General features: G+C 42.4%; 3 protein-coding genes across 3 annotated transcripts; 2 read left to right on the top strand and 1 right to left on the bottom strand.

The window, feature by feature from the left end:
* Positions 1 to 208: 208 nt before the first annotated feature.
* MELLADRAFT_113873 (uncharacterized protein) lies at positions 209 to 4,791 on the bottom strand (the record flags this gene model as incomplete). Its single annotated transcript, XM_007418609.1, has 4 exons — positions 209 to 626; positions 718 to 1,083; positions 1,163 to 2,757; positions 2,956 to 4,791. The coding sequence occupies 4 exons, from the start codon at positions 4,789 to 4,791 to the stop codon at positions 209 to 211; spliced, it is 4,215 nt and encodes a 1,404-aa protein (XP_007418671.1).
* Positions 4,792 to 5,954: 1,163 nt separating this feature from the next.
* MELLADRAFT_41038 (uncharacterized protein) lies at positions 5,955 to 6,239 on the top strand (the record flags this gene model as incomplete). The annotated part of the gene is made up of 2 exons (XM_007418584.1): positions 5,955 to 6,008; positions 6,081 to 6,239. Coding segments are annotated over 2 exons (213 nt in total), but the record flags the coding sequence as incomplete, so codon positions are not given.
* A 6,875-nt stretch (positions 6,240 to 13,114) lies between these two features.
* MELLADRAFT_96196 (uncharacterized protein) lies at positions 13,115 to 15,899 on the top strand (the record flags this gene model as incomplete). The annotated part of the gene is made up of 5 exons (XM_007418602.1): positions 13,115 to 13,502; positions 13,553 to 13,818; positions 13,918 to 14,023; positions 14,092 to 15,200; positions 15,267 to 15,899. 5 exons carry the CDS (start codon positions 13,115 to 13,117, stop codon positions 15,897 to 15,899), a joined length of 2,502 nt encoding a protein of 833 aa, XP_007418664.1.
* Between the last annotated feature and the right edge of the window lie 1,434 nt (positions 15,900 to 17,333).

The raw sequence follows: 17,333 nt of genomic DNA, 5'->3' as shown, positions 1-17,333 counted from the left end.
ATTTGATGAGTTCATCTATTTAAAAAAAACACTAAAAAACTCAAATTGACATTAAATGAAATCTAAATTATAATCAAGACCCTAAAAGGTTTCTAAATAAACACATCTTCTTAATAATAAACAAAAACAAGAAAGAAAAAAGAAAAAAACCTCTTAAAAATAAATAAAATATATAAAAAATCCCAATTCAATCAATTAGATATCAAACTCAAGTAGGAGAAAATCCAGAACGAAGATATGAAGTGACACCAGCTTGATTAACCCAAACAATCTCCCCTTCACCAAACCTTTCATGATGATTTTCAAAAAAAAATGAAAAGATTAATTCAATCATAGATTCAAACCAATTCTCTGAATCATTAGTTTGAAATGAAGTGACGTTTGTTATTCTATCTAATGACCAACGAAATCCAAAGATCCAATCAATTATAAACCAAGAAATATCAACGATTGATCTTAATCCAATCTGCCACCATGATGAATTTGCAGTGTCTTCAAGTCTTTCAGGAGAAAGATAATGATAAGATTGAAGAATTCTTGATATTATACCTGTATGACCTGGTAGTACATATCGAGGGTAATAATGGCCCGCGTGAGCAAGATTCACAGCGCGAACAGTTGCTAAGCTATTAAAATCACAAAGTGAAATTTGAAGAATCGTCAAGTCAGCATATATATCGAGATCAATCATGTCATATAATAGATTAGTATCCTTACCTGATAACGAGCCACACCATCAACACTTGCAAAAAAATCAGTCCAATAACCCATTGATATCGTTTATATCCATTGAGACTTGTAGGAATCTTTATCCAATCCAATAGGGCGCGACTGCGTAAGCTGGTTCTTGGCTTTGAGATAAGATCGCATGTCTTAATATCCGTCTTGACATCTTGCGACTCAGGAGATCTCAAAGATTCATCATTGAAACCAAGATGATCAACCAAAGGCGCTCTCGTTGTCGCAACCTTATCAGACTGCCGAGCTAATGCGCCCAAGATCGAATTGTGCGAGTGAGGGAGCATCGCCGGATCAGGTGACGCTTTCGGCCGAAGCGTATCATCAGCCAAAAGGAATGAACTCCTAAAGGTGTAGATGCACATGTCAATACAAGCATATTTACTCATCGATCGAAAGCAGAAAGAACGAAACCTATACTCACGATTCTGCTAAAGATTCGACACCAGTTTTTGTAGTTTTCAATTCCTGTATATCACCCAGTAGGTCCTTGAGTAGATGAGCTATCTGACCAACGTCCTGTTGGCCACTGACCTCGAAAGTGCTGTAGTCACCACCCGCACAAGGCGGAAGGCTCATATTCATTAGGTCTACGTCATCGAGAGGACCCAGCTTGCCACGGATAGACTGTTGCAAGAGGTTGAGGCAATTGACTGCCATAGAAGCGTGTGTGATATCAGCAGATTGACGAGTCGGAGGTCGCAAATGTTGAGCCCGGTTGGGCATAACTTGGGCTGAGATGTCTTCAGGCGGTCGCGTTGGGGGTATTGGCGTTGACTCGGGTTTGGTAGAGAGTGAAGGTCGCTGATTGGAGGATTCCAATGTGGACGTGGATGAGACCTTGTCATGCGTAGGTTGAAGGTTTGGAGAGTTAGAACGGGGATGATGTGTACGCATGTTGTTGGTTGATTGAGAAACGGGCTGGTTAAGCAAATCCGTTGTGTTGACATTAGACTTTGGCGGAGGATGCGAAGGCTTGCCCTTTACATCATATCGAGCAGTTCCGGGTAATGAGTTGATCGCAGTAGTAGTGACGAATTGGGAGGATTGATCTCGTTTAGGCCCGGCTAGATGATCAGAAGAGGCTTGTCTCGAGGATGAGGGAATTGCAGATACATCAGGAGGTCTCCTTGATAGGTTATCCTGATTGCCAATGTGCGTCTGGTCTGTTTCAATAGGCGGAGACTTGACCACTCGTTTCTTCGGTTTGATCTTGACATGAGGAACGGGAGTTTCTGCAAACCATCCGGGAGGATGAGGAGTTGGGGCAGTTAGGCGACTAAATTCCAATTGAGTTGCATCAAGCAAAGTGTCATCGGTGTTCATCCTTCTGGACTGATAGGCAAGTTGTGTATCGAGAGTTCGCTGTGCTTGTCCTTTAGGTTCGGATTCCTTTTTCGACTTTGGTACTGGTGTGAAGTAGGCGTCGAGATTCACCGTGGGTTCCTCTATCGCTTTCCCCTTGCCCTTGAAGTTTTCAAGTTTCTGCTTCTCAATATTGCGATCCGGAATATGGAGGTGATGACCCGATTGGCTTGTCTGAACAGGTCTAGCCTCACGGTGTTGTTGACGTGACACGCCTTGAGGCTCTTGGGCTTTCAGTCGATCCAAACGCTTGTCGGTTGCGGAAGAGAGAGTTGAAGAGGATGGTACGGGTAAAGGGATCTCGCTTGTCTGATCAGGTCCAGCCTCGTGATGTTGTTTACGTGACAGGCCTTCAGGCTCTTGAGCTTTCAGTTGATCCAAACGTTTGTCGGTTGCGGAAGAGAGTGTTGAAGAGGATGGGACGGGTAAAGGGTTCGATCGACGAGGTGCAGGAGGAGCTGGGGTCATTGGATAAAAGCCTGTAATCTTGGGGGTTGACAGGGTTTGGGACCCGCTGTCCATGACTGATGTCTCCGACATAGAGTGTTGTAAAGGAGCAAACCTTGATGTCTCCTTTTTGAACGTTAAGTTGGCTGGATCATACGGATAATCTTCCGGAGAGGAGCCGATTTTTGAATGTAAAGGTTGAGGAACCTAATACGATTACAGGGGAATGAAGTGATCGAGAGATCAAAACACGAGCAGGTTAGTTGATGTCTGGATGGAAACGGTGAAGTATGAAGCGAGAAGTAGAACATCAGAAAAGATATTTTACATACTAAATCTCACTCACGATACCCAGACTAGGAGACTACTTCTCTCCAATTGGGATTTGACAAGAGTTGTACTCACTTGTGATTGTAACCTAATCTCGTGACTGCCTTGATGATCACTTGCTCCTACAAAAGCTACTTTTTTTCTGACAGAATGGCGATTGAGCAGAACTTGACTAGCGACATTCGGGCCCTGGTCCAGCTCTTCTACAACCACGGGTAGGTCGGGGCTATCACCGGAGTCCGAGTCCGAGTCAGGATTCTTGGGCCTCAGAAACGGGGATGCAGGCCAACCATGCTGCTGATTTGAAGCCAACTTGTCATGATTCTGCTGCCTTTCAAACCCGATCGAGCTTTCATGAATCTCGGCTCGTTGGCTTTTGTACACCACACTCCCATCATAGCTGGGCTTCGATTTGTGTAGGGGATTCGGATGTGATTGAGTACGTGCAAGATGTGGGCCCGAATGAGTGTTGTTAACCGGATTAGAAGTAGGATGGGTTTCAACCGTTGGAGCAGGTCGTTGAGGATCAGGTGAATTCTTTAGCAATCCCTTCAATCTACGTTCGTCTTGAAGTCCTGTTGATGGTACGGATTTTCGAGTCGTCGGGGGATCGAGAGGTGCTCTTGATGGGGCGGAAACGGATTTCGCTGAGAATTCATCTGTGTGAGTATTGTGGACGAGTTGATGTACGTGCTCTTGGATGGGCAAAGGTGGTGGGTGATCGACTTTAGACGCGGGCCCCTCTTGCCGATTTTTCGAAGCGTCTTGAGTAGATTGTGCCTTCAGTCTGCCTGCGAGGTGGGCCAAGGGTGGTCTAGGAAATCTAGCGCTAATGGGCCGACTAGCACTAATGCTATCTACTGGTCTCGGAGTATTGCTTTCGAACGTCGTATTAGACACCTTAGGTTTTTGCCCTGATACTACCTGATCAATAGCTGCCATTGCGGCTGAGCAGAAATCTGTGTTCTTAGTCTGTTTCGGCGTTTGTAAGACATCTTCATCTTCATCTTCCTGTTTCCTAGCGGGAATCTTAGAATACCTTGATGAGCTTATATCCTGGGTAGAAGATCGATTGTATGATTGATGTGAAGAAAGACTATTTGTCTTAGGACTGTGAATCATGGCTTTAAATATGTTTTGGTCATGTACTGTGGGATAAGATCTGCGAGGTGAAGGCGGTGGTTGTTCATGCGAAGGGATGGGGGGCGAGTTTCCAGGGCGAAGCGAGTGACTGGTGTTTGAGGTACGATGGGGCGAAGGCTCAGGCTGGTGATCTGGTGAAGGTGAGCGTTCCGCTGCTAATGGTGGTGAGGATTCGTGGTCAGCTTGGCGCAGTTCGAAATGATTGAACGATCGCTGAGTACGAGAATAATCTTGATTGAGTTTAGATGAGGTGACGGACTGGCCGTTTTGTGCGAAAGGTTGAGACGGTGTATGATGTACAAAATGAGCTCCTTGAGGTATTTCAAACGCGCTTAACAAATGAGAAGGTCCATATTCCATTCCGGATAGATGAGAATTGGTACCACGTATTTTTTTACGTATGTTATCAGGATAAGATTCTTCTTCATTGACCAAGGTAGAGCTGCTAGTAGAGGGAGGAGGATTTCGAAGTGATGATAAGTAACCCTTCTCACTGACTTCACTTGTAGAAGGTACAGGAGGAATCTGATCTACTTCATCTTCATCGTCATCGCTAGGACGAAAGATGTTTTCTACTTCACGTTCTATCTGGTCATCGTGGATTGAAAGAAGATTCGATTGAGATGGCTCTATATCGAAATTTGATGAGATTGGCAATCCTTCTCGTTTTCTAAGACCATTAGAGAAAGGACGACGTCTATATGATCTAATTGGAGAGTTGGATATGGAATTGAGATTATGAACCGTTCGAGATGTTTGATTTTCCATTTGAGTTTAATAAATTGAAAGGTGTTCACATTAATTTGTAATTTTAATATTAGTTTCCGATCGAGAAAAGAAAGAGATAGAAGTGAATCCAGGTGATTTTGTTGATGATGAGATGCTGTTGAAGGTTCAGTTGTTGTTGGAATGGTGGTGGTGGTCAATTTGATCTGATTGTATGCGTCGATTTGGAAACTTACCTAAACCAGTCGGGGCGCGGTTGGGCGCGGTACAGTTGTAAAACACATCATACAGGAGTAGATCTCCAAAACAATCATGGGTTTTCAAAGGGATCTCTGGCGATCCACGCCCTTGATCAACTCAACACCTCAATCTTGACTCCACATCATGTTCTACGGTCATTTAAGAAGAGTATGCGACAAATCCCCGCCAATTCGCTCGATTTTGGCGAGCAAAATTGAGCAAGCTTCCCTTAAATGACTGTGGAATTTTACGTCATTTCTCCGGGTACAGAATCTGACGAAGCCGATAGGTCCGTGTACCGAGGTTCCCGATACACTTGTCGGGGCGCTTATCAAGTCTTCGGTGAAACTCGATGTGGCGCGGCTCGGGAGTTTTTCTAGATTTTTCTAGGGTGAGCCATCAAGTGGTAGATCACTCGATTGCGTTGAACTCTGCAACCTCTGCCACCACCTGGTTTGCGTGAGGCATATGTGACCTCTCGTCTATAAAAGGAGCGTCCTTCAGAGCGATGTGTCCATCATCAGATCAACGAATAGCTACATAGCAATCATTTACCAGCGCTTCAAAAGCAATCAAAAACTCTCACTCGCAAACCCATTTTTTGACAACTCACCATGTCTTACTCTTTAATTGTACCTACCCAATGGGACGACTTCGAATCCATGTTCGATAAACTGGTTACCGATCGTTACGGCCCAGCTCCCAACGGCTCTAAAAGCTCCAATCATAATGGCCCCAACTCGGGCTCAGCCGAAAAGCAAGGTTCAAGCATCGTCAGCCGAGTATTTCGCCCAAAGATTGATATTGTGGAAACAAGTGACAATTTCGTCTTGACGGCTGAATTACCTGGTGCTAAAAAAGGTGTGTATGAACGTACTCCTTGTAAACGTGCCTGAATGACTTTGTTCTAATAATTTTGCTCCAACACAGAGGATATCGCCATTGACCTTCAAAATGGTCGACTTACTGTTAGCAGTCAAACCAAGTCTTCGTCTGAACATCAAACTGGCAATGTCCGAGTAAGTATCCTTTATCTTCTCCTTCAATACCAACATTTTGACCTAACAAGTATGTTGCGGATTCATCATTAGGTTTCTGAGCGATCCTTTGGAACCTTCAGTCGCACAATTGCCGTCCCTGAAGCTATCACCCATGATCAAATCAAAGCTAGCTTCACTGATGGTGTCTTAGAAGTCAAAGTTCCCAAAGTCAAAGTCGACAAGGAAACACGCAGGATTCAAATCTCTTAATCATACCATCGTAAATTCTCTATCCCTGTTTTATTCTCTATTATGTCTCTTTTCTTCAATCAATTTTCAATATCCCGCAGTTTCTCCTCTTCTGTTACTCTGTTGTAAAATGAAAAAAATGGTTTTATGATATCATAAAGAAATGCAATCAGCCCGTTGTTCTTTTTTACCAAGTGAGCATTCAAAATCCAGCCTTAGGGAGAGATTTCAAGCAGTTACTGCCATTGTGATAGGGACCACCATGGTAAACCTGAATTGTCTTTTGCCATTTGCTTTTGTTCTGCTATAATGTCAAGGGAGGCATTCTGGGAGTGTTTACTTCTATATTAATTTTGGATTCCATTATTTTTTCTTTAACTTAGAATTGATTTTTGAAACATATTTAGTGGTCTGACGTGTTGTGGTTGGAAAGCCAGATGAACCAGGAAGTATGTAGTAAGTGCGCTTATTGTTAGCGTGTGATGAGAATAAGCAGATAAGGATGGGCAAAAGACATAACATAATCTTGAGTGTCATTTGGCCATCAAAAGTTTTTTCAACTTTCAACTTGCAATTCCCTGGATTGGTGGATGGATAGCATAACATAGACATACCAATTAATCATGTTGATCCCAGGCAGATCACATGCTGAAGGTGTCTTATGAAGTAATCCCATTTGAACTTACCAGTGCATGAATTGATTGCAAACAAATTACATTTGCAACATAAATAGTTCAACTGTGGAAAAGTTCCCTCATCTCACAATCCATTCTCCAAGTTTATTACTCTTAGGTAATCTACAGGTATTTTTACTAGTATTTGATACTACTAGTAAACACTGTTAGGAATTTATTTCTATGCACATAATACATCTATGAGCCTTCACCTTGCCCTATTACTATGGCTGAGGTTGAAGTATGTTTGGGGGAGCCCAGGGCGGGGATTGGCTAGCTTTTTGGTTCTGCATCCATCTCTTGGGGGTCACCAATACAAACTTTCTAGTGGGGGCTTGTGAGAGCCTTGACTTATTGAGTACATAACCCCCAACTTGCATGTGCTTCCACTAACTGTTCTGTTTTAAACTCATGTTTGGCTTGACTCTCGAATAAACATTCAAAAATTATTCATGTCATTTTCTCACGTACTAAACACCTTCCTAAATTATTCCTGTTAGCTCACGCTCACACCCGGTTCCACAAAGCCACAAGGCGCCCTGATGGGGCGCATGGCAAGGGCCAGTGCTTAGGCCACCTGTGGCCCTCACCCCAACCTGTTCATGACCTTCACAGGGTATGAAAAGTTGAAGCCCCCCTAGAGATTGTCTTAAGCAGGGAGTAGCAGCTGAAATGAGGAATTGAGGTTGTTTAAATGGAAGGCCACACTGGGCCACACCATGCCAGGCCATGGCCCTGGCCACACCCTGGGCCACGCAAAAGGCACCAGGTGTAAGCGTGACTTTTAGCAAGCTGTCTATAACTTCCTCCGGTTACTCATTGCTGCCTTAAAACCTGTGCCTCTTTCTCCTACCATTTTGGTGGTATTGCCAGATTATTTTGGTAACTGATCCATAACATTGTGATAGCAGGCAGGTATTACTTTGAAAACAGTTTAAAGACATGGGGCGCACTGGTATGCCAGTTAACCAGTAGTTGGGGGCTGCAATTGCTCCCCACCATTCCTCTTTGCTCATCATCTCTTTCAAATTATCTGCATCTGATCTGTGTCCGCTTTTTAACTTTATTCAGCCCCGATCTTCTTCTCTATTCTTTGTCTCCACTTGTACACAACAGCTTGGGCCACACTTTCTGTGTTTCTTTTGTGCCCTCACTCAGACCACCCTTTAACAACACAATGCTGGTCAGGCCCAGCCCCTACAACACATTTTTTCTTCATTGCATACACTCTGCACTTTCATTCTTGGGTTCTCCTAATCTCCCCCTCATCATAACTTCTCCAGTGTGAAATAGAAATGAAAGCAAGATGAAACTGAATCACTCCTTCCATCCCCTCCGCAAAATAGGAAAGTGGAGAAATATTGGTAGAATTTTTTCTCCGCCGTTCAAGCGCGGGATTGTAGTTACTTGCTGTTCTCTTTTTCTACGCCTGTGTTTCCTGCCTCATCTGCTCTTCTTCCAGTACGCCTTCTCCTGCTCCACCACCTTGTTTGTCTTGTGTTGTGGTTCCATTAGTCCCACTACCACTTTGAGTTGGTGCTTCACCATTGTTACCTGCCGGATCCTCTGTACCTCTATTCTTTGACTGACTCCTTGTAACGACTATTCTAGTCTTCTGTTCTTGCTTCTTCTTGGATATTTTCTAACCAGATTCTCTGAGTTGCTCATAACACACTTGCACATCAATAACAAATGATGTCATTGGGGTTCAGTGAGACCAGGTTAAGAAAAAAAACTGAAAATTAATTTTTTTTCTCAACATTTGGAGATAATGGAACAAAATGATTGGTTTTGGTGTAGATTGAGGGTAGTGAGATTCAGAAGTGAGAATTTTCTGTACAAAAATTCTCAAGCTCTCACAATTTAGAAAACTCAGAGTATTGAATTATGAGTTACACCTCACTTGCCTAAAATTGGTCATGGAGCTACGTCCTGGCTTGTGCCTTGGTTAAGACAAGCAATTGGGACCTTGGAGAGCTGCTATCAAGGCAGACAATGTAAGAGTTTTGATGCCCTTACGTTTTCTGTGAATTGCTGTGAAATTGACAGTCTGTAATTGGCTTTTGAAAGTCTTCACACTTGCAAGGCTATGGATTTCTACCTCAACCAAGCCCCTTTCCCCTTGCTAGGCCTCAGAAGGGAGGAGCAAGGAACTGTATGGAATATTTATGAATCTCAAACTCCAGTGAAGTGGTGTAAGAACAACTCTTACATTGTGTGCCTCAATGAGTGCTCTCCGGGGTCCTAAGAGCATCCACAGTGGTGGGCTCCAAATCGGGGCTCCAAATCAAGCGAATTCAAATTTGGTGGGGCCCCAAATCAATCCGGATGCAGTCGTTCGGACTTCAAAAGTGTAGATTCTATGTGTTTACACACACTTTGAGATTGGTACGCGTGGGCTTACATGTGTGAGGTATGGGATTGAACAAGTGCGGGAATTTGGAGCCCGGCTTTTTGTTGCCAAATATGTAGCCCAAAGCTCGAAATTTGAAGCCGGCTACAAAAAAATTTGGCGATGGGGACTCCCATTGCACCAAAAAATCGGGGCTCAGTCACCAAATTTGGCGATAGCCCCGATTTGGAGCCCACCACTGTGGATGCTCTACACCACAAGGACACGCCGATGTCCTAGGGACAACCGGTTTTTCTTGCAGGGGGACGGACATCGTGACGAAACTGATCCAAGGAGCCCGGACCCAAACAGTATTTCGTGACGCCCCACGGTCTTCCAAAAGGGATCCTTTTACCAAACTTATCCAAGTCCACTCGCTCTGGCCCCGTCGGTACAGGTACCACGTACCTCCGAGCGCCAGCGAGGGACTTGGGTGCAATCCCCAAATTCTGGCGTGAGACTAGACAGGGCTTTTGGCAAAAATCTGTCATCTCACTTACTCACAATTCTCGCTTATCAACTCGTGATAAGCTGATAATGGAAATGATGCGCAAAAGCCTCATCTTCGATTTGCTACCCTCCATACCTGCACGGCCCCAGGGGTTTAAAAGATATGGGCAAATAAGCTCTTGGCCCAAACCTCGGGGCCGTCTTTGTCTACATGTGTTTCCAACGCTGCGCGTCAGAAACATTCGTGCTTGCAAGATAAAATCTTTTCAGCTCAAACTGCAGTTCGCGTTAGGCATTGTGAATCATCATGATGTATGTATTGCTCATGCTATAACTTGATCAAGGACGTGGACAAAGAGGGCGAACCTGCGCCTTGAGTGGATAAATCAGTATGGGTGATGTGTGAGTGGAGCTTAATAAACTTATGAGATAGGTTCCATTTTTCGAGGATTTCAACCCGCAAAAGAACAAACCAATACTCAAACTGATTCAAAAATCAAAGTAAACAAACTTTTAAAACGCACATACATACAAGATATACAAATCGATTAGAAAAAAAGTAGAAAATTCAAGGAGAGAAATTAGAACTTGAAGAAAATAGATCGGATTTTACTAGAATGACGTTCTAATCATGATTAAATAGCTTTTGGAATCAGATTGTAGATTTCTCTTTTGGTTTTACAAAATTGTGAACTTATAAAGGTAAAAACTCGCTGAGAAAATCGATCTTAATTCAAAGAATTTCAAGCGAATTTGGTTTGTTTGACTATAAGAAAACAAAGAGAATATGTTAGTAAAGGATCAATTTAGAATAAGATGAAAAAGAAAATACTCACGATCAAAATCGAAAGAAGACCTACTTTCAATCAATTAATCACAAGATCATACTTGAATCAATCATCCTGTGTAAAATTTTCCTTTCTCTTGAACGTACATTCTTTTTAACAGTTTCTTGGTTTCGATTAGAATTCCATTATGAACTTTGATGTGAATTCAAATTGGAATTAGATTTAGGTAATAAAAGGTGTAATTGGAATTACATCTTGAGCAGTCGCAGTTGAAGACTTGGTGCTAGCTTTTGGGCGTTGGCAGCGGAATCAATCCTCCGTATCATTTTGAGTCGTTGGAGTTGTGAGCAAACTGGAATCGTGAGAATGGTATGCGCCGACGTGATGCTACTGGGGGTGCAAATCATGTACTTGACGAAATTTCATCAAACGATGGACTGCAGTTTGTCCAATACAAGTTTTTCCTTGTTATGTCAACTTACTGGGGTTTTGGACGCCGCAGTCATGCTTGGGTCATGTACGGCCCCGAGGTTTGGGCCAAGAGCTTATTTGCCCATATCTTTTGAACCCCTGGGGCCGTGAAGGTATGGAGGGTGGCAAATCGAAGATGAGGCTTTTGCGCATCATTTCCATTATCAGCTTATTACGAGTTGATAAGCGAGAATTGTGAGCAAGTGAGATGACAGATTTTTGGCAAAAGCCCTGTCTAGTCTCACGCCAGAATTTGGGGATTGCACCCATGTCCCTCGCTGGCGCTTGGAGGTACGTGGTACCTGTACCGACGGGGCCAGAGCGAGTGGACTTGGATAAGTTTGTCCTTTTACGCTACATAGGGGGTCCTCAAGGCGCCTGTACGGGCTCTTCTGAGAGCATCGCTTCCACCTGAACTGTTGGGGGATTTGTAGTTGTCAAGAGGATGTCCTACTCGATGACCACCTGATGTTGTTGGATTCAATTGTTGATGTCCCAAAACCCTTCTGACACTCAGAAGATGTTTCTCAAAGTGTTGACTTGACAAGATTGATGCATTTCAATAAAGTTGAGTGATACAAAGATACAAGACTCGATCCAATTGGATTCATCTATAAAGAAATGACAAGAAAGAAAACTACAAAACAACCTATGTCCGAGAACTTGTTGAAATGTGCGGAACTTTTGGTTTAATCAGCAACTGAGGAAGACCGCTATCAAAGGCCACTATACCTACCCAATTTTGAAGTAAAAACATCTACCCAGTCACTTTGATTGTAGGATGAAGAGAACAGTATGATCTTTCTAAATATACGTGCTCAACTGTATTTGAAACTTGTTTACCTTTTGCCATCCACCCAATCTCATCCGCTCACAAACGATAAATAACCATCAGAATCGATCGATTAGCTTGACTGAGTGAGTAAACTTATCAAGCTTGATAAAGGAAACGATCAAACCAACTTCAGATAACTTCAAATTGAGATAACTAATTCTCAATCGTCAAAACCGATACATATTTTCCAGCCAAACCTGAATTCAAATTGTTCGAACCATCAAAGACATACACTTGAACAAGACTTGACGGCGATATACGTCCTCTTCAGGTCAGCTCAGCAAATGAGCAAGGTTCTTGCTCAGTGATGATCAGACTAAAACTGTGGTGGAATATTGGGTTCATCAGTCTTCGCTCCATGACCTGTGCCATTCAAATCAAGCGTACCAGTCTGTTTCACCGCTTGATCTTCTTTACTAGATTTGATGTGATCTAGCACCAAGTTCAAGCGTTTTCGAAATTGATGAGTTTACGACTATCACCTCTTGATGAATTCTGATCGGTTTTATCTACCATGTATATGACCTGAGAAAAGAAAGGACATATCGGATCAAGATCGAGATAAAGATGAAAATTGTGCTCGCAATTGACATGACTCACATCAAAGTAGTCAAAGTCACCACTATGTACCATTGACACCATCGAGACAAAGACAATCGATACGGAAAGTGAGTTCTTGAGCTGTGACAACAAGTCAGTCTAGTTTGTGAAGTCCAGATTTCCTACAAGTGGCAAGATTATTATGATTGGACTCATCTTACAGGAAGAGGGGAACTTGAAGGGACCACTGTGCATCGAGGATTGAAGACAAAGCCCCTTGCAAGCTTTAAATCCAAACAACGAGTCTAATGGTGGTCTGCTCTGAGAGGACCCAGGAATGCTCCTACTGGGGTTTGTGACGAGAAAGGTCAGAATTTGGCCTTGTATTTTACCTAGGTTTGTGACGAAAATGGTCAGAATCTGAGGTTTTTGGCATAAGCTTTGTGACGTAAAACGTCAAAATCTGGGTTGGATTTTGACTAAATTTTGTCATTGTGAAGGCCATTTTTGCCTAAATTTTCGAAATTTTGTTGTCTTTTTGCTGTCATGGGTGGGAAAGTGCGGGAAACACCGCTAACACCCAAAGTAAAAAAAGTTTGTTCATCCCCAGGACTACCACTGCTGATTAAAGTTCAAACACCGCAATCACCGCAATCACCGCTAAACTACAACTACCACAACATACCACAACATCGCCCTACATCGCCCTATCACCGTTTCACCGTTCAATCAAATAAACTGTGATCATGCCTTTACTCAACGATGTAATGAAAGAGGCCTTGCGCCTTGTGGAAGAATGCCCACTGATCTCCACAGCTACACACACAGACGAGATTTACAAAAGCTGTTCTCACTCGCCATCTTTACCCGCAGCGGATGCGGAAGAAGGAATCTGGATGACTATCAACAAAACACTGGACAACCTGTTTGGGTCTGATACGGGCATCAGAAATATCCTAAAAGGACCCAATGGTGTGGCTTTGGCTATTGAATGGGTTAACAAGGGACGCGAACATCCCTCCTGGGATTCCGCAGAAGAAAAGAACAAAAGAGTCAATAAAAAAGGAAAGTATGACTCACAATCGGACCTGTTGGTGAAGCTCAAATTCGAGGGGATTGTTGAGAAAGTCAAGTGTAAGCTTTCTCCAGCTTTATCCACATTCTTTCACTGTTATCTTTCGAAGTCTACTCAAATACTTATGTCTATCTGCTAGCACTTGGAGGACCTATTCAAAGTGAATCCCAACTCGCTCCATCTGCGACAACCCCCTCTAACTCGAATGGAGTCAAGCACCGAAATGATTTGAACCCTGACACCGACGTTGATGTAGTTACTGAGCCACCTGCTCCAAAGCGAATCCAACCAGCCCAAACCTCGAATGATGCGATCATCATCTCTTCCGATGACGAGGAAGTCGAGTTAGCCAAAAGTAATAAGGATAGTAAAACAGTTAGTACCAAATCAAAAAAACCCAAGATAGAGAAACAACGAGATGTTGTTTCTCTATGTCCTCTATCGGAACCAAACAACCCTTGCATACGTTGTAAGGTTCAGAAGACATCGAAAGGCAAGCTTCTCAGCTGTCACTGCGGTGCTGCTCCAGTTACACTTCGCCGAGGCCAAGTTGAAGGAGCTCAGGCGCACTGGAGCAGTGGTATGTCCAATATCCTCTTACTCCTCAGGTGTATTTAAACCATTACTGATGAGATTTATATTACTCAGGGGTGTGTAAGGATGCTACATCTGGACTACGAGGCAACCAAATGTTGACCTCTTTCTTCAAATCAGACCCGGCTCTCCAACCCGTCAATAGAAATCTAGTGGACACCGTATGTCCGGGTCTTACCAATGAAACCTGGATTAGACCACGAGCTACTTGTACGATTTCACACTTTCTGGAAAGCACCTATTCTATCTTTCGAGGTCTTCTCCGCCACGAGGTTCGTAGGGAACTCTTTGGCAATATCGTTACCGAGGCAGATCTCACTGCATCACAAAAATCTCAACTGATTGCAACACTCGAGTCACGATGCACTTGGGTTGTCAAGCGCACTGGTGAACGCAACACCATTCACTCAAAAACCTGCTTGGAGGTTTTTCAACGCTCTCGAAGAGATCCTGTACGACCTTGCAAACCATGCCTGGAAATTAAAAACTGCCGAAGTTTGATTAGAGCTCTCAAGCACAAGTATGCCACAGGAGACGACATTAAATTCACACCTGAATATCTCGTAGTTATTGATAAGTACTATCAACTTGTGAAGAAGCACAAGTCTCTTAAAACTCTTCACCAATCTCTCGCATCTTCAACCAACGGCGACTTTGGTGATTTTCTTGAACGTCTGGCAATCGATGCCAGAAGAGGCCTTTTCAAGAACCGCGAAGTAGTTAGAGGTTTGATAATGGGTTGTGCTGTTAGAGCTGAACGCGAGGAGGCCGGAAAGACACTCCAAGGGATGCGTATTGATGCTCATCTCTATGACTGCCTCACAACTCTCGGTGCCATGAGCAAGAGTGCTCTGAAGCTGGTTACGAAGAACTTTGTTGGGAAGACACTACGATGTCAGCGGCTGGATCGGGCCCGAAGTAAGACCGAAATATATGATGGGATGACTCAGGCCAATTTCAATCGAGCAGGTGCTATACTCTCCGAACTTGGATACTCTGGACCTGTTGCTGTCGGCTCAGATCAGACAGTTTGTGTGCAAACTCTGCGCCATCATCGGGGTTTTATTGTAGGAGCTCAAGGTGGCGATATACCATTCAATAACCCCAAGGAACTTCAAGACTTGCTCGAAAAAATCAAGAAGGAAAAGTTACTATGTTCCAAAGTGAGTTGTTCATTTTAAACTCTATTTTGTGTGTACACTAACATAAAATATGTTCTTGACCATTAGATTCGAGCTTACACTATCCAAGTTCCTCTTCCGAATATCCCAACATTAGTGGTTGCTCTGTTAGCAAGTCCTTCAGACGAAGGAGCTGAACAAATTGCCGAACTCCACAACAACGTCATTCAGATGAGTTCGGCTGCGGGAATCAACGTCTTATCGATTGGCGCCGACGGCGCCGCATCTGAACTGGCTGCACAGGCCCAATTCAATCAAATGGCAACTCAATTTCTATCTTATTTAAACACCAATCTCGATGTCCATATCAAAGTACCTCTTTTTGGTATTCCACCCCGCCCAGTTGTGACCTTACAGGATCCTAAGCATGCTAGGAAGACTGGAGCAAATCAATTGCTGTCCGGGTCTCGTCTGATAACTATAGGAAAATATGTCGTCTCTCTTCAAGATCTCTCTCAGGTTTTACAATCCTCAAACAGCCCACTTCTTACAAAAGATGTTTTTGATTGTGATAAACAAGATGACGGACGAGCTCTACGAACTTTCTGCTCTCAAACTGTCGCTACTACACTATCGAAACCGGAATGTGTTGGTCTAACAGTATACTTGTTTATTATCGGCGAACTTTGTGATGCTTGGTTGAACAAAGCCATCGGTGTGGTGAGCAAGAGCTCTACTTAAGCAAAAAATTTAAAAAATTATGTGAAAATTCGAGTTTTTGGTCAAAGGCACTATTATTATTGGAGTTATTAGTAATCAAGGCTATCAAAGTTGATTTATAATCTTCATTTCATTATCTTTCAAATCATATATTTACATAAGCAATTGATAAGAACATTTAAGAGTAAAGAAAAATTCGAAAAGATCAATAAAAATAGTAAAAGAGTGAAAATCATATTAGGAGAATTAGTAAGAGGAGATTGGAGGAAGAAGAACATTTAGTTTGGATCTTTATGAATGGAAACTGTTATGAAAAGAATGAAAGAATAAGAAGAATATTAAGAAAGTTGAAGAAAAATTTGAAAATATGGGTATGAAAGTTTGGAAAATGGTTTTTAGCTTATTATTAGAAGAGATATTGGTTCAGGAAGGTTTTATTGTGAAAGAGAAGGATCGCATTAGTCATCAGCAACTTTAATCATGAGGATTCATAAGGGAGGTGTGAAGTTATTCAAGAAAAGGGAAATTTTGAAGAAAGGTACTATGGTATTAAGTCCTGTGTAGTGATGTCATTGATGGATTGATTGCGCCAAGAGTTTTTCAGAAGGATTTTAATGCTGTGTGATTGATTGGAGCGCTGTGGAATGATCTTTTGATAGAAGGAAAATCATTATTAGACGTGAAAATAGTCAAAATTCATCAAAAATGGGAGTTTTCAGTTAATTACATGTGGTGAAACTTGTCAGAATTGGGTGTGTGATAGTCCATTCGACGCGGAATCATTGGTTTCATAATGTACAATCTTTAAATCATTAGTAGCGGAGGAGTAGTGAAAAAGTTATAAGGCAACAAAGAAACTGGAGTGAATTTCGAATTTGGAGGTTACATGTGACATTTACATGACAAAACTTTATTTTTGCAATCTTTACAACTCAATAACTTATTCATCACACATCAGAAATAGGTGATATAGGGGTGATAAATGATCAGAATCACGAGGGCTATCAAATGAGCTATAGTAATCCAAAATTGAACAACTTTACAAAAACTTTGTAATTCCAAAAATGGATTTCAGCTATGAATATTAGGAAAAAATCACCTGTATTCATCATAAGAAGATCTGTTCATCATTTATTTACATCAATTGATCAAATTCACGCCTTGAATCATTACAAACAATAATCTTTATGACATCATATGATTACATTGGAGGATACTCTGTTGATTTTGACGGTTTTTTGAGGGCTTTTGGAGGTTGTTGACCATTGTTGAAGGTTGTTGGAGGGTTATATACTATTGTTAAGGATTTTACGGGCCTTTGTTCCCCTTTTTACTCATCTTATACTTTTGTTAGAGTGTTTTTAATCATTATTAAATTACTTTACCAGTACTAAGTTCACTAAATAGCCCCTTTACATCAAAGGAGAGATTTCTTTACGTGTGATAAGACTACAA

The sequence above is a fragment of the Melampsora larici-populina genome (assembly GCF_000204055.1).
Source record: "Melampsora larici-populina 98AG31 unplaced genomic scaffold MELLAscaffold_97, whole genome shotgun sequence".
Taxonomy (NCBI): domain Eukaryota; kingdom Fungi; phylum Basidiomycota; class Pucciniomycetes; order Pucciniales; family Melampsoraceae; genus Melampsora; species Melampsora laricis-populina.
Note: the sequence above shows the minus strand (reverse complement) of the source record. Positions and strands in the feature narration are given on the sequence as shown.